This window comes from Gorilla gorilla, chromosome 9, assembly GCF_029281585.2.
Source record: "Gorilla gorilla gorilla isolate KB3781 chromosome 9, NHGRI_mGorGor1-v2.1_pri, whole genome shotgun sequence".
NCBI lineage: Eukaryota > Metazoa > Chordata > Mammalia > Primates > Hominidae > Gorilla > Gorilla gorilla.
Genome location: NC_073233.2, coordinates 115,296,429 through 115,313,904, shown reverse-complemented (window position 1 = coordinate 115,313,904; position 17,476 = coordinate 115,296,429). Strand labels below are relative to the sequence as shown.

Sequence of the window (17,476 nt, the reverse complement as noted above, 5' to 3'; positions counted from 1 at the left end):
CAGAGTTTGTTACTGTAGCCCAGAAGGGCAAGCAAAGGATGCTAGATTCTGAAGGCTTTGAGTATAGTTGTGAGATCTTTAAGCAAGGAAGCAAATATGAGAGCAGCTGGTAAATAAGGGAGATCTGTGAACACTGCCAGCACAAGAATAATAAAATTATATGTGGCTTAACAATGGGGATATATTCTGAGAAATTGTCATTAGGCAGATTCATTATTAGGTGATGTCATTGTGTGGACAGCATAGTGTGTACTTAAGCTTAGTGCATACCTACACTATATGGTACAGCCTGTTGCCTCTAGGCTGCAAAGTAGAACGTGTTACTGTACTGAGCATTGTTGGCAATTGTAACACAATGATAAGTATTTGTGTATCTAAACATAACATAGAAAAGGTACAGTAATAATACAGCATTATAATCTTACGGGATTACTGTCATGTGGTCTGTCGTTGAGTGAAATGTCGTTATGCTATGCATGACTAATTTCAGGTTTTAAAAATGTTACTGGGCTAGAGCTTTTTTAGTTACTTATTTCTCAAAGGTTTTCAACCTCTGTGTGTGTGTGTGTGTGTGTGTGTGTGTGTGTGTTTCAAAGAGAGTACATTTTAATGTGAAAATAGGATTTGCTTTTTAGAAATTAATTATAAAAAGGACTTCTGAAATATAGCAGTAATTCTTGAAATTGAGACATGTTTGGGCTTTTTTTCTTTTTGCAGGATAATTGCAGGTGTCATGGTGATGTTTCTTTCAAAGCATTTGCTCATCATTATAAACACTTGGGGAAAGAAAGGAAGAGCCCATTCCCTGATGTTTGCTGTAGAACAGTGTCTTTGCTGTGGTGTTCACAAAATAAAATAGAATAATATTTTCTTCAGTTACTTTGTGCTCAACAACTTTCATTTAAATGTCTTTACTTGACACCTGTTACTGTTACATTGTGTTCAAGTAACTTAATGTTGAAATTACTACTATAAAAGATGTTCAGAATTCTTGTATATTTTTGTCATTTATCCTCATCTACTAATAAACAATTTAATTCTTGTTAGAAAATACTAAAAAAATTGTGTGGAGCATTCCATTTCATGACAATGGAAATCACCTCTTTTAAAGATCTATTGAGATTCTAGTTATCTTCTGGAACTCGTGAGCTTTAGATGGACTTCAGCCTACCTTCATTGCCCTTCCTTGATTGAATATCTAAACTTTCATCCTGGGAAGTGAGGGGAAGAGGAAAGTAAAATGACAAAGATGTGCGCTTTGGATGGATAATAACAAACTTCTTTGGCTACTTAATCCGGGCTTTTTTTAAATTATAAAAGGGGGTATAGAAGCCAGATTTTAGTAGACTAAATTATTAAGCGTTATGGAATGGTAGAGATAGAAAGTGTATTTATACTAGAACATGTTTATATTTAATGGAAAAGAGTCGGTATCCATTTTAGAAGAAGCAAGACAGCTAGGCAGATGATAGATGGGGCAACTGAGCAAGATCCCTGAGGTTAGTATGGGTGAGTGTGGGGTCCATTTTAGTTATAAAAGTAGAAGGATTAGCTTTGGGTGGAGATAGTTAAAAAAAAAAAAAGAGGGAAGTGTGGCTACAGATTGTGGGTGACAAGAGAGAAATTTTAGGAATTCTTTCTTAATGACTTAATGCCAGTGTTTTTTTGACATATGATTCCCAAATATTGGTGATCCCCTTGATCTATATATGGAGAGTCAGTTATGATTGGTATTGATATTATAAAGAAACAACTTTTAGTTCTTCATGAGAAGCTCACATTAGAAACTGAGAATTTGATTAGTACCCTGTTTTTAGGTATTTATACTTTTTTTTTGCTCATATATATTAGTAGGTATCTATTGTCATATTGACATTTGATGTAGTCGTTTGTGTTAATAATCCTCAAACATTTCTCCTCAAGAGAAGGAGATGGATTGATGGATGGCTTGGTCTTTAATTCTTCTGATCCTGTCAGACTTAAGGTTGCTTGCAAGATGACTTATTTCTGGGTATGGAGCTCAACAGGAGATTATGTGTGGACTTGTTCTACATCTGGTTTATAGTAAGCATCTATTGGAATAACAGAAAGGATTGTAGAAATATTGCGTAAATAGCTTCGTTATCCTAAAGAACCTTTCTTTGGTTCTTTGGTTTCTTAGTTGGCCGATGTTGAGATGAGAAATGGAGGAACTAGACATAACTTTAGTTGGAAAGAAAAACCTGGTCAGGTACAAATGGCAGAAGGAAAAGAAGCCAAGAAGTTTCTCACTTAGGAAACAAGAATTTGAGAGACAGACCCTGTAGAAAGCGACTTCATAGGGGAATAATTGCACTGGTGCTCTTTAGAAAGGGCATGAACTGTGGTTATTTAATTTGTGTTATACATACATGTAAAAATGTAATATCTATAATTCCACATAATAAACATAAACATAAGTTTTTAAAGCAGGGAATTTTGGAAAATTGAATGGGAAAGAATGCAAATTGAGGAAAGTTGTTTTGGTTAGTAAGTAAAAGAGAGATATGATTAGTTTGCCAGAAATTCCGGTAAATTACATTTGCAATACAATGAAAATGACATGTACCTTAGCATTTAATTTGAAAAAGTACTGAAAAATATTTTCCATACAAAAAAGTACAACTAATAAAACAAGCAGTAACTCAGCCCACGGATGCATATAAAAAGTAATAACATTCTCCTGCTTACATGAATGCAGTGTCCCTACTGTTCATTTTCATTGTTTTTTAAAATGACTGAAATAATATGAGGGGAATGAAAATATGTTACTTTCTAGTGTTGCTTTACCTCAAATATTTTAGATTTCTTAAACACCAGAGTATTGCCTTTCCTTTCAACTATATGGGAAGAAATGGCTACTATACATTTTCTGTAGAGATTTTTTTTTTATTCCAATGCTATCTGTCTGTTAAAAGATTCCCCTCCCAGAGGAATTCACTATTTAAAAATAATTTCCATATATTGTTGGTAGGTCATGTTTTGATTTGGAAAACCAAATTTGTAGAAAATATGATTAAGGTTAATTTTCATAGAGTATTATAGAATCTGGGAATTCAGGAAAACTAATAATACCAGATATATCCTTTATATTTAAGATTATGACAAATTAGCTATACTCTGGTTTTAAAATGTATTACTCCCTTTGAGGGTTAAAAAAACTTTGAGGTATAACTGACATATAATAAACTGCAAATATACGAAAGTGTACATTTTCGTACATTTTGAAATGCATATATTCTCATTAAGCCATCACCCCCCTGAAAGCCTTTGTGCCCTTTTATAATCTCTCTCTCCTGCTTTCCCACACCCCTGCTCTCCACTCCTAGGCAACCACATCTGCTTTCTTTCATTATAGACTACAGTTGTCCCTTGGAATTCGTGGGAGTTGGTTCTAGGACCACTCAAGTATTCCAAAGTCGCACATACTCAAGTTGGAACCCACATGTATGAAAATGTTACTCTGTATATGTAGTTTTTACATCACATGAATGCTGTATTTTTGATTGACGTTTGGGTGAAAAAAATCTGTGTATAAGTGGACCTGGGCAGTTCACCCCTGTGTTGTTCAAGGGTCAACCGTAGTTTGCATCTTCTAGAGTTCGATGTAAATGGGATCATACATTATGCACTCTTTTTTTGGTCTGTCTTCTTTCACTCAGAGTAATTATTGTGAGCTTCATTTATGTTGTTGCATATGTCAGTAGTTCATTCCTTTTTATTGATGGGTAATATACTATCGGTGGGTACATCACAATTTGTTTTTCCATTCTCCTGTTGGTGAATTTGAGATGTTTCCACATTTTGGCTATTATAAATTATGTACAATTCTGAACATTCAGGTACAAATCTTTGTGTTGACATATGCTTTCCTTTCTCTTGGATAAATATACCTAGGAGAGCAGTAGCTAAATCATATGGTAACTGTATGTTTAAATACTAAGAAACTGCTAAACTGTTTTCCAAAGTGATTGTACCATTTTACATGATCACCAACAGTGTATAAGTTTCAGTTTCTCCACATCCTTGTAAAAACTTGGAATGGTCAGTCTTGTAAATTTTAGCTCTTCTAGTGGATGTGTAGTGGTAGCTCATTGTGGTTTTAATTTGTATTCCCCTAATGGCTAATGACTACTGATGCCGAACATCTCTCTATGGGCTTATTTGCCATCTGGATATCTTTTTGTAAAGTGCTTACAACGTGTAGTGCTGTTACCTCTCTACTAGTAATTTAGATCTCTTTTTTATCAGTCAGGCTATAGGTTTATCAATTTTATTGCCTTAAATATCAGTGTTTGGTTTCATTGAATTTATTGTTTTTCTATTTTCTATTTATTTTAATCTGATTTTTATTGTTTTTTGATTTTTTAACTTTGTTTTAATTTGCTCTTTTTCTGCTTTCTTAAGGTGTAAGATGAGGTGATTGATTTGAGATCTTTTCTAATATAAATATTTAGTGCTATGAATTTCCCCCCGAATTAGCAGCATTCCACCAGTTCAGACATGTGTTATATAATTTTCCTTTGGTCTTATTTTTGACCCATGGGTTATTTACAGTTGTGCTATTTAGTTTCCAGATATTATAGTTGAGGATTTTCCAGAGACTTTTGTTAATGATTTCTAATTAATTTCATTGTGATAAAAGAACATAGTTTATACAACTTGAATTCCTTTAAATTTATGAGACTGTTTGTATAGCTTAGAACATGGTGTATCTCAGGAAATATTTTGTATGCACTTGGAAAGAATGTGTTTTCTATTCTTGTTGGGTGGTGTGTTCTATGAATGTCCATTTGGGCATGTTAGTTGATAGTATTATTCAGGTCTTCCTTATGCTTGCTGATTCTGTTTACAGTAGTCCCCCTTTATCCATGGTTTTGCTTTCTGAGGTTTCAGTTACCCATGATCAACCATGCTCTGAAAATATTACAGTATTTTGCAAGAGATACCACCGTCACATAACTTTTATTACAGTATATTGTTGTAATTGTACTATTTTGTTATTGGTTGTTGTTAGTGTCTTACTATACCTTATTTATAAGTCAAACTTTAACATAGGTATGTATATATAGGAAAAAAAATACTACAGATAAGGTTTGGTACTATCCAAGATTTCAGGCTTCCACTGAGGGTCTTGGAACATAACTCCTGCAGATAAGGGGGGGGACTATTATATTTATCCTATCAAATATTGAGAGAGAGGTATTGAAATTTATAGCTATAATTGTGGATTTGTTTATTTCTCTTCTGTCAGTTTTTGCTCATGTATTCAAACGCTCTTGCTGGATTGACTCCTTTTTCATATGAAATGACGTTCTTTGTCCCTGGTAATATTTTTTTCCTCTGTAATCTTGTTTGTTTGATATTAATGTAGCCACTTCAACTTTCTTTTGACTAGCATTAACATGGTATATCTTTTTCTATCCTTTTATGTTTAACATACGTATGTCTGTGTATTTATAGGACATTTCTTGTAGTTGAATTTTGCTTTTATATCCATCTGATAATTTCTGCCTTTTAATTTAGGTATTTGGACCATTTATATATAATGTTATTGATATAATTAGGTTCAAATATGTAACTTTGCTATTCGTTTTCTATTTTTCCCATCTGTTCTTTTTTCACTTCGTCCTCTTTTTCTCACTTGTTTTGGATTATTTTTATGATTCCATTTCATTTCCTTGGTTGCTATAATTTTTTATTTTTTTTTAAATAGTGGTTGCTTTGTCTTTGATGGTGTACTATACCTTTAACTTATCATAGTCTATCTTCAAGTGATATGCTATTCCTGAATGATGTAAGAACTTTATCATTGTTTATTTATATTTCTCCCTTTCTTTCCTTTCTGTTAGTGTTCTCATACATTTTGCTTATACTTGTTATAAACCTCAAATATATTTTAAAAATAGTTATCTTCAGTTACATGTATGGTGGGATACTTAAGGTTGTTCCACAGCCCTCTGATGCTCTTTTCATTTTTACAGATTCTTTTCTCTGTTTCATTTTTCATATTGCTTCAAGTTCACCAAACTCTACTTCTGCAGCTTAATTTTCCATTAATCTTACCCATATATTTTTTATCTCACACATTGTAGTTTTCATCTGTAAAAGTTTATTTTGGATCTTTTTTATATCTTTGTTGTGTCTGACTTTTTGAATATATGGAACACAGTTATAATAATCACTTTTAGTATCCTTGTCTGCTGTTTTTTACATCTGTGTCAGTTCTGGGTTGATTTTGACTGATAGCATTTTGTTCTAATTATGGGTTGTGTTTTTCTACTTATTTGCCTGTCTGATCATCATTGATTAGATACTAAGTTTTACAGACTACCTTGTTGAGTGCTAGACATTTTTGAATTTCTATAAATATTCCTGAGCTTTGTTCTGGAATATTTATATTGTTCTGATTAATTGGAAAACATTTGATCCTTTTAACTTTTGTTTTAACATTTTTCAGGTGGGCCCAGAGCAGCATTTAGTCTAGGGCATGCTGTTTCCCACTAATGAAGCAAGACTCTTTAATACTGTGTCTAGCGCTTTTTGAATTACGTGATTTCCTAGTCTACCTAGTGGGACTGGATAAGCAGTTCCCAGGAATGCCAGGTACTCTACCTCCAATCCTTTGGGCTAGTTCTTTCCCTGACTGCAGGTGGTTTCTTGCTGAGTACTCAAGGGGAACCCTCTGCAGTTCTCTGGGATTTTCTTTTGGTGCAGCTTTCTCTTCTTTGGTACTCTGTTCTGTGAATTCTAGCTGCCTTGGAATTCTTGGACTCCTGGCTATGTCTCCTTTACTCAGAAATCCTTCAGACTCTGACTGAGGTCACTGTCCTGCACTGTAGCCTTGAATTATTTCTTAAGGCAGTAAGCTAGGGAAATCCGACCTTGGCTGGAGGTTTCTTTTTTTGTGTGAGGCTTCCATAGTATAGGTTTGGCACATGATATCAGTTTTAAACTAGTTTATATTATTTGACTATATGTTATGTTCTGGACTGACTTTACAAAAAAGCACATGATCAATGCTTTTATTCTTTGAATGCAGTTAGATATATCATTTTATAGTTTCTTAGATTATTAACAACTTATGTCAAATGAGAAGAGTTTCCAGAGATGTATAGAATTATGTCCTGGTTCTAGTTTTTTGTTTGTTTCCTTTTTAAAGTTACAAGTATGGGGATATTAAATAAGAGTTGATAAATACTATTTATCTCATTGTTATTGGGATTTTGATCAGTTATTATAACTGCCATAGGTGGTTGTGGCATTATAACAGAGAACTTTATCAATTTATGGAAAAACATTGAGTTTAATTTACATGTATTACAGTCATGATCTGCTATTGGTACTGAATGCTTTGTTGAGGTCAGTTACAATAACATTTGAGTCTTGATGTTATTGCTTGCATCGCACCTATATTTCATATGCTGTTAATCTGTCCTATTCCAATAGCAGTCCAGAGCATGAGTCCATTCACATCCTGAGTGTTGATGAGAAGAACAAGTTGGGAGCCAAGATTATCAAAGCAGAGATGATGGGGAATATGGTAAGAGTCTTAGATGTTGCTTTAGAGAATAATGATTAAATGTTTAACTTCTTATGAGTAATTTTAGAAGTTCCTTAGCAGTGTGGATATAGCACACTGTGAAAATAACTGTTAGTTATTGATTCCTTAAAGAAATTCTCAGGCCTGGCACCATGCCTGTAATCCCAGCACTTTGGGAGGCCAAGGCAGGCGGATCACTTGAGGTCAGGAGTTCGAGACCAGCCTGGCCAAAATGGTGAAACCCTGTCTCTAGTAAAAATACAAAAATTAGCTGGGTGTGGTAGCGCATGCCTGTAATCCCAGCTACCGGGGTGGCTGAGGCAGGAGAATCGCTTGAACCTGGGAGGCGGAGATTGCAGTGAGCCAAGATCACGCCATTGCAGCACTCCAGCCTGGGTGACGAAGCGAGACAGTGTCTCAAAAAAAAAAAAAAAAAAAAAAAATTCTTGAACCTTTCTGTGAACAATACTGTCTACTTCTAAATAAATGATCTACTTTCTCTGTCAGATCTCTGAAATTGAAGATCCTAAGGAACTTTGTGCTTTTAAATTTCTTTTTTACTTGGCTATTTACTTTATTCCTGCATTTGTAACTCATTGAGCATATTTAAGGGAGATAAAGATGTCACTTTTTCTACCTCATTTTTGTCATATATTTGTAAGAATGTTTTTTACTTTTCCAAATTACTTAGGAACCTAAAAAGGAGGATTAAGTCATTTATTAAAGTTTTAAGTAAATGTGCTGTGCCTGATACTGTGTTAGATGCTTTGTGTGGGCTTACTCATTTAATTCCTGTAGTAATGTTTGATTTAAGACTAATTTACCTCAGAATTGTAAGAAATAGGGATGATTTGGTAAGAGCCGCATTTATCCATTCATCCATTCACTTATTGTCACATGCATATTAAAATAATATACAGTGAGATGTATATATTTAAGTGCACATGGCAGAATAGCACAGCCAGATATTCCACATCGTGATAGAATAGATTCAGTCATGGTCATATGTATGCACTCATCTCAAACCCAAATATAAGGGATCTTTAAGTAGTCTTATGTTTTGGTAAACTATTAGTACAATACTGTAGTAGAACAAATGGTAACCAAACAAGATATTTCTGTGTTATGTCTAATAAAGGGCATATCTTGCATATGCTGCTCTATCTCTTTGAATCTGATCCTTGGAAACACTGAAGTTCCACTCGTCCTAGAAATTGGTAAGGGAAATAAACCAACAACAGTAACGATAGCAAGAAAGTAAAGTTTGAGCTTTGAAAGTACAGAGGAATTAGTTAAAATAGTGAAAGAGAGGTCATCTAGGTAAAAGGGTGAAATATGTGTTCTTGTGTTCAAGAAGAACGCTGTGGTGGCGCTTGCTATTCTTTGCATGTCACATAAATCTACTTATTTAATGTATTACTTCATGGTTTATTGCTTTATATGGCAGTTGTTTTATATAAATTTCTATAAGTTTCCTAGAGTAAAAATGAAATATCTTTGGAATTTTCATCTAAATTATCAACAATAAAGAAGGTAACAGTTTAAATATTGTGATAGCTTTTTTGTTACCAATAACCGAAGTTGAAAGTATTGAACTTTTATAATATTTAGTAATTATTAAAATGTCATTAAGGTTATGTATTTCCTTCATCTATCTCTTCCAAAATATATGTCCTTGTAATTATTTATCTTTGAAGCATGTCACAGGTATTCAAGAAGTTTGTAACTAAGTTCATTAAAAAGTAATATACTAGGCTATGGGTTGGTAATTGAAATTAGATGATGGCTACGTGAGTGTTGGTTATGCTATTTTTCCTTCTGTTGTGTAAATTTGAACATTTTGTCATAAAGAATTAAACTACATATCGCACATATTTTACTTGTTTTTCTTTTTGAAGGAATTAGCTGAACAACTTAAAGTTCAACTTGAAAAGGCAAATAAATTCAAAGAAACTATAACACAGATACCAAAAAAATCTGGGGTAGAGGTAAGTAATGAAAGTTTGGAGAATGTAATTACCTTGTGTAACACTACCACCGGGCAGTGGTAATATTTTATTTTATTTTATCTATTTTTTTGAGATAGTGTCTTGCTCTGTCGCCCAGGCTGCAGGGCAGTGGCATGATCTTGGCTCACTGCAACCTCTGCCTCCCACGTTCAAGCAATTCTTGTGCCTCAGCCTCCTGAGTAGCTGGTGCTACAGGTGTGCACCACCATGCCTGGCTAATTTTTGTATTTTTAGTAGAGATGGGTTTCACCATGTTGGCCAGGCTGGTCTCAAACTCCTGACTTCAAATGATCCACCCGCCTCGACCTCCAAAAGTGCTGAGATTACAGATGTGAGTTACTGTGCCCAGCTGGCAGTGGTAATATTTTAATGTGACATGTGTCTGTATATGTGTCTGTGTGTTTATGTGTATGCATGCTTGTTTTAAAAAATTTAGTTTTCTATGTATTCTCTTACATTCTATCAGTGTAACCTGGTGGAAAAAAGCCTCAGGCTGAGACCAAGGAGTCTTGCTTTTATTCTGGACTGTGCTGCTTACTGATTGCTTCTGTATGAGTCAAACTGCTTCTTAACTGTCTCCTTCAGAATGAGAGACTTGAATTAGTTATTCATTTCATATAAAACAAATTACTTTGGTCTATGATTAATTCATCTATCTGGTAGTGAACAAAACAAATAAAAACACCTACCTGCATGGAACTTTCATTTGGGTAAGGAGGGAAACAATAAATTATAAAAATGATAAGCAAATTAAAAAATAATACAGTGTATCAGAAAGTTACCCTATGGCAGGGTAGTGGCAATTTTGAGTGGCAGGTGGGTTGGTGGCTTAGAATGCACAGGCCAATTCTGTTGAAAAAGTGTAAGGACTTTATGTAAGGACTTGTAGTTAGTGGAAGAGTGAATTTCTGTGTGTTTGAGTGAAGAGCGCGGTAGTCATAGGGAACAGAGATTTAAAGGCCCAAAGATGGAAATATGTCTGATGTGTAGGAAGAATAGCAATGAGTCCGGTGTTGCTGGAGTGGAATAAATGAGAGAGGGAAGTAGGAGATACAGGTTAGAGAGACTATAGGCGGCCAGATCATGTTAAGCTTTGAAAGTCATAGTAAGGAGGTGGGCTTTTTTTTTCTGACTGAGGTGGTGAGAAACTATTACATGGTTTTAAGCAGAAAACATATTTTGACAGGACCATTCTGGATTCTCTATTAAGAACGGTTTGCAGAAGCTGAAGTAGAGGAGGGCTTTTGTAATAATGCAGATAAGAAATGATAGTGGCTTTGACCAAGACAGATAGTAGCTATGGAGATGGTTAGAAGTGATTGCATTTTGTATTTGTATAAATACTTTCTGTATATATTTTGAAAGAAAAACTGACAGGATTTTTATGGTGGTTTAGGCGGGGGGTGGTAATCGGCTAGAGAGAGGAGGCAAAGAGGACTCCAAGGTTTTTAGCTTGAGCAGCTGAAAGAATAGCCATTATTTGAGTTGTGGAAGAAGGAGGAAGAATAGGTTTTGGGGCAAATCAGAGGTTCTGTTTTGGATATATTGAGAGTTTAGATGCCTGTTAGATGTGGAATAAGTGGAGATGTCAAGTAGGCAGTTGGATGGTTGGGAGTAGGGAGAAGATAGAATTGGGTAGTTGGGAAAAAGTCCTCTGTGCTGGTGATAGAAATTTGGGAGTTATTAACATGTAAGTGATATTTAAATCTATGATACTGCATAAAATAATCACAGGCATAAATGTAGATAGAAGTTGAACAGCTGAGTTCAACTTCTGCGTTACAGGTTTAGATGTATATGAATAACTCTAGCTGGGTGTGGTGGTGTGCTCCTGTAGTCCCAGCTACTTGGGAGGCTGAGGTGGAGGACTGTTTGAGGCCAGGAGGTCCAGGCTGCAGTGAGCCATGATTGCACCACTGTACTCCAGCCTTGATGACAGAGAGAGACCCTGTCTCTAAAAAAAGAATAAATAAATAAATAAAAATAAAAACACTAAAAACAAAATCCTCCCCTTTCCCCCAAAATAACTCATGCAATTTTCACAGTATCCTTTGAGGTAGTCCATGTCATTATTACAGTTTTATAGATCAAGAAACTGAGGCACAGAGGGTTAAGTAACTTGTCCAGGTATACAACTGGTAAGTGCAGGGCAAGGATGTAAACCCACAAAAGTACTTGTTTTTACATGATACCTCTTTTTGATGCTGAAGGACAAAGTCAGCTGCTCTTTTGGAGAATCAGGTTTGGGATATAATGAAGTTTAAAACTGGTTTTAAAGGTCTGTTCTCAAAGATTAATTTACATAATTTACTGTCAGTGTGGGAGGAGATGAGAATGTCAACTTCCCTAGAATTTTCTTCAGGATAACATCATTCATGACTTAGATAACATTATAAAGAGTGTGTTTATGAAAATGGCTGTTTACACTAAGTTGTGGTACCTAATATTTTTAAAAAGTTTCTTGCACAGATTAAAGAATGGAGAGTGAGAAATTACTAGTAGGATTAAAAAGTAGGGACTGGGACGATAGCTAGAACTAGGTGTACTGTGAAGTCCATCTTATGCACTTTTGCCAAATTATTGTTTTCAAGTGTCCTTGTGGTTAACTAATTTTGTACTCTGAAACTTGAAGTGGTTTATTAGTGCTAACTGTTAGTACCAGATCTTCCTGCAGCATAGCCTTCCACAGTATGGCCCTGTTTTCCAGTCCTACCTCCAAGACTTACACATAACCAGTGTCTCTTTCACATTTACCTATGCTATTTATTATTTGTGCCAGACATCACCCTTCTTCATTATGGCCTTTTTCTAATCCTGTCATACAGTTGCAACATTTTCCATTTTTGAAACCTCAAAGACTTTTCTTTTTAAGATTTTATTTTTTAGAGCAGTGCTACATTCACAGCAAAATTGAGAGGAAGTTACACAGATTTCCCATATACTTCCTGCCCCTCCATAAGCACAGCCTCCCCCGTTATCAATAGCCCCTACCAGAGGAGTACATTTGTTACAATTGATGAACCTGCGTTGATACATTGTATCACCCAAAGTCTATAGTTTACATTAAGGTCCTCTCTTGGTATTGTACATTCTATGGGTTTGAATAAATGTGTAATGACATGTATCCACCATTGTAGTATCATACAGTGTATTTTCACTGTACTAAATCCTCTGTGTTCCACCTGTTTATCCCTCCCTACCCCTTAACTCCTGGCAACCTCGGATCTTTTTAGTCTCCATAGTTTTGCCTTTTGCAGAATGTCATGTAATTGAAATCATACAGTATGTAGCATTTTCAGATTGGCTTCTAATATGTATTTAAGATTCCTGTCTGTCTTTCCATGGTTTGATAGCTCATTTCTTTTTAGTGCTGAATAATATTTCATGGTCTGTAGGTGCCACATTTTACTTATTCATTCACCTATTGGAGGACATCTTGGTGCATCCAAGTTTTTGCAGTTATGAATAAAACTGCTATACACATCTGTGTGCAGTTTTTTGTGTGGACAGAAGTTTTCAACTCCTTTTGGTAGGCTGGGCGCACTGGCTCATGCCTATAATCCCAGCACTTTGGGAGGCTGAGATGGGCAGATCGCTTGAGGTCAGTTCGGGACTAGCCTGGCCAACATGGCAAAACCCTGTCTCTACTAAAAATACAAAAATTAGCTGGGCATGGTGGTGGGCACCTGTAATCCCAACTACTGGGGAGGCTGAGGCAGGAGAATTGCTTGAACCTGGGAGGCGGAGATTGCAGTGAGCTGAGATTGTGCCACTGCACTCCAGCCTGGGCGGCAGTGTGGGACTCCGTCTCAAAAAACAAAAAAACCCAAAAAACTCCTTTGGGTAAATATCAAGGAATGCAGTTGCTGGATCGTGTGGTAAGAGTATGTTTGTCAGAAACCTCAAAGATTCTTAAAGTATTCTCTATGGCATGTATCTTTTCAAATTATATGTATGTGTACACTTGTTACCACCTTCTCATTTATACCTGTTTCTTTCCTGGCACTTGTCACTTTTATTAAAGGTTCTAAAGCTGTGGCTGGACTTCAGGGGATTCCTGAATCAGGCACATTTTTTTCCCTTTGATTTGGTTGGTTGAAAAATTGTCTTTGTAAGAAAAATTTCTTTATATCAAATGCTGTTCATTTCAGACAACTGTAGTGACATGACTGTTCCACAGCCTGGTAGCACAAGCTTCATGGGAGCAGTGCTGAGGCCTCTAGAATGACTTCCATTCGATAGGACTAAGAGACCATTGTGCCATTTTGATCTTTTGACAATCCGTCTCTGCCTTTGTCCCTCTCTTTAAATATTAGGCCTAATGAAGAAAATAAAATAAGAATCTTAAGTACTCTTCTATTTTACTTTGATTATCATATATTCTAGAATAGAAAAACCAGTGTTTTTGATAATCAGGTTTTTAAAATATCTGAAGGGGCATTAAATGTATGTGAGCATAGGAAGGAATACTTAATTTTAATTAGTATATTTATTAAATTTATTGGCTTAAATAACCTGCCCTTCCTTAAGCATTAAATGCTCTTGGTAAATTTAGCAAATCACTCAATTATTTTAAGAAATAATCAGACTAAAATTCTTTACCATTTTCATGGTTAGCTTAATTAAATTATAAAATTTTAAGCTGTTATTAGTTTTGTATGGCTTATTCACTTAAGGGTTTCAAATATGTTCAAAAGACAAACACACATTCTTAAAAAGTTATAATGAGCAAGTCATTATAAATGAACGTGAGTGCCATTAAAAATGTGTTTCCTGTGTTAAAGTGAAATAAATTTTATATCAAAAAAGGTTGTAGAGCTATTACTATACTTTTACTTAAACACAATATAAAAGGTTAAGTTTGATTTATTTCTTAATCTCAGAGTTGCAAAATTACTTAACCATCTAAGGGAAATTAACTGTTTTAGGCAGGTTAAGGTCCTTCCATAGCAGGAGAGATCTTTGTAGAATTAACAGAATAATGGGTCAGAAATTTGAGACTACTGTATGTGACCCTAACCAATAAGAATATACCTTGCTGTTTTATGATAGTATGTGTGTGTGTGTGTGCACGCGCGCACACACACACCACACTCTTATAAAAGCATAGACCTAAGCCTGAGATTTTTGTGTTACTTCTTGTAGTCAAGCTTTGCTGACCCTACCAAATAAATTGACCATTTTCTTCTCATTTTTTGACTAAGGTTTGCTATGTCCCACCAGGTTTTATTTCATACACCTCCTAAAGTGAAGTGCTTTTTCCATTATTCTGTGCAGTTGTTTAATGTAAAGTCAGTTTTCAAAGTATCTTAGGCAAGCAAAAGGAGCCACATAGAGAAACCTTGCTTGAAATGTTTGAGCTGGTTTGCGGCTTGGAACAGAAGGAAAACATTTGAAGCAGGTATTCTGTTAAATAACATTTCTCCTACGGTTTTGAGGATATGACCGAATAATTGACAGGCTATATCTCATCCCTTGTGCACATGACTCTGATATTACTCATTGTTTTTTAAATTTCTAGCTCCTCCTATCTTTGAGCAGTGGACTTCAGTACTCAGTAGATTAGTATTCGAAGTATCATACGAAGTGTAATTTCTGCTTGTTAGTCCCTTTTGGGAACTGTATAGCCCTTTGAAACTTCAAATAGAAAGCTTTTTTTTCCCCTAAGGATTCTTTGACCAGAAAGGCATATTTTCATCTTCTCTGCAGAGAAGGTTCAAGCACACTTGCACATCTGGTTCAAGCTTTACTAAGTATATATATGTATAAAACAAATCTTTGCCAAAAATTCTGAAAGAATTCTCTACTGCAACTAAAGTAATTTATTCCATCAGATCCAGGGCCTTGATTACCTTTCAAAGTGGTTTTTTTTAGAAATCAGAGTGGAATACAAAGTTGTTTACTACTATGGAGATTTGATGATGTTCTAGAGGAAAATCATGGAATACTTCTGATGTAAATTTTGCTCTTTGATAGAAAAGAAAATCCCATGCATAGAATGCTTGAACAGGGAAGAATTCTTTCATTGCTTAGCTTGTTTGTTGGAAGTATTAAGTTACAGGAATAAGGTAAATCTCTTCATTCACATATCTATGAATACCATTTTGGCTTTAGTGAAAAACCATCAGCACTTTTAATTATTAGTTTCCTTATCCCTCTTCTTTAGAGGGTGAACTGTTTAGTATTTAGGACAAGGGTTATTCTTTCAGTTCATATCTAGTACATAGAGTAATACTTGACATCTTGTAGACGACCAAGACATACTGAAATACTTGTTTTATGAATGTCTTTAATTTATTTTATTCTCTGTAGTATTTTATTGTAAATCTTAAAAATGATCCATGATCTTTGACATCATCTAGTCTGGCCATCACACAAGTACAGCTTCTTTATTTTAACATTAAGCCAACCACATAGCTTCTCCATCTAACTCGTGCTTGAACACTGAGTGATGCGGTCTCACTGAGTTTTGGATATTGCTAGTTTTATATCAGGAAAAATCCAATCCTAATTCTTTAATATGTTAGTCCTAATCTGCCCTTCCATAACTTGTGCCTGTTAATAATCCTTCAATGGAGTCACATTATGTATACATTTAATCTAGAGGAATTTAGCTTTCTACTTTATAAAAAAAGATAACACAGGAAATTAAGCTCAACATTTGTAACAAAGAATGAAATAATGTTTGCCTAATGGTGTAGTAGCTTTAAAGTTTTGTCTACACTGCTGATAAAGAGGAGAAATGCATTTTGGTCCCTTTGCATGTATGTAGAGAGGGTTTATGGACATTCTCTTTAAAGAAACTGAGGAATTAACTAAGGGCCATAGAGAAACATTAATAAATAAACAGATAAATTCATCATTTTGTATATAAATCAGGTACTTGACTAGTTATTTGAAGTATTTCCAGTAGTAGTTTGACCATATTCAATTACTGCTTTAACACTGTCTTTTGGATCTGATTCTTGCGTGCATTGTTCACTGTGTTCACAAGTTCACTTGTCACTGGTGTGATTCCCAGAATATGTGAACTCTTAGACTGTGTCTTTTTTTTTTTTTTAATGTTTTAGCATCCCAATCCCTGCAGTTGATCCCCTAAGCACAGTACAACAGAAAAAAAGTTACAAGACTATAAAAAACTTGCTTGTGGTTTACTTTTAATATTTAAACAGTGAGGTTTGACCTTTACTCAATGAATACTTTGCAGTTCCTTCTTTGTAGAAGGCCTTTGCACTCTCAATTTTCTAGGTCAAATATTTTAAATCTAAAGTAAACATTATTGTAGATTTGCATTTATTCTGTTTACCTTGCCATGTTACTGTAGGCACACTTTACTTGAGGTATAGTCTTGCTTGACACAGAGTAGGTATGCAAAAATATTATTTCCATTTAGTCATTTAGCTAGTTTTTTCCCCAGCCAAGTAAAAAAGGTCAATGGATATACCTATTTTCTATACAGTTCAGCTTGTATTTTTTAACCCTCCTTAAAGTATCCGTCATTTCTGTGCTGTGCAGTTAGAAATACCATCTTAGGCATTACTAGAGGGCTTATTTCTTGAAATAGAGTATTACTATAGGAGCAAATATTTTAAGAAAAAATAAAGCAAATGATGTATAAATACAAACTAGTATTAGCATACAGAATCTGTCTGTTCTCTAGTCTCATACCTCACATAAAATTCATCGTGAAATGGTGTCAATTTTACCTGCTAAATATTTCTTAACCCTCCTCTTTGTTTTTTATATCTACCACACTAAGATGACCATCATCTCTTGTCTTGACTTCCTAAGTAGCTGTTTTCCCTCCTGCCTCAGTGCCTTTACAGTCTTTCTTTGCCTAGAGTATTTTTTATGTAGTTACCTTCTGTATATCCTTGAGATCTTAATTCAGACATCATATACTCCT

The 17,476-nt window shown here is 34.9% G+C and overlaps 1 protein-coding gene across 3 annotated transcripts in view; it reads left to right on the top strand.

Annotated features, from left to right (window-relative positions):
* Positions 1-17,476, top strand: part of CWF19L2 (CWF19 like cell cycle control factor 2) — a 125,526-nt gene that overhangs the window by 32,210 nt on the left and 75,840 nt on the right. For 2 of the 3 annotated variants that reach the window (XR_010129192.1, XM_004052071.4), the window contains exons 9-10: positions 7,468-7,561; positions 9,460-9,549. Coding sequence is in view for 2 of the 3 variants with exons in the window: in XM_004052071.4 (XP_004052119.4) it covers positions 7,468-7,561; positions 9,460-9,549 (184 nt within the window). In the remaining variant the exon portion in view is untranslated. The remainder of the gene's footprint in view (positions 1-7,467; positions 7,562-9,459; positions 9,550-17,476) is intronic. The other variant, XM_019037689.3, reaches the window with a different exon arrangement.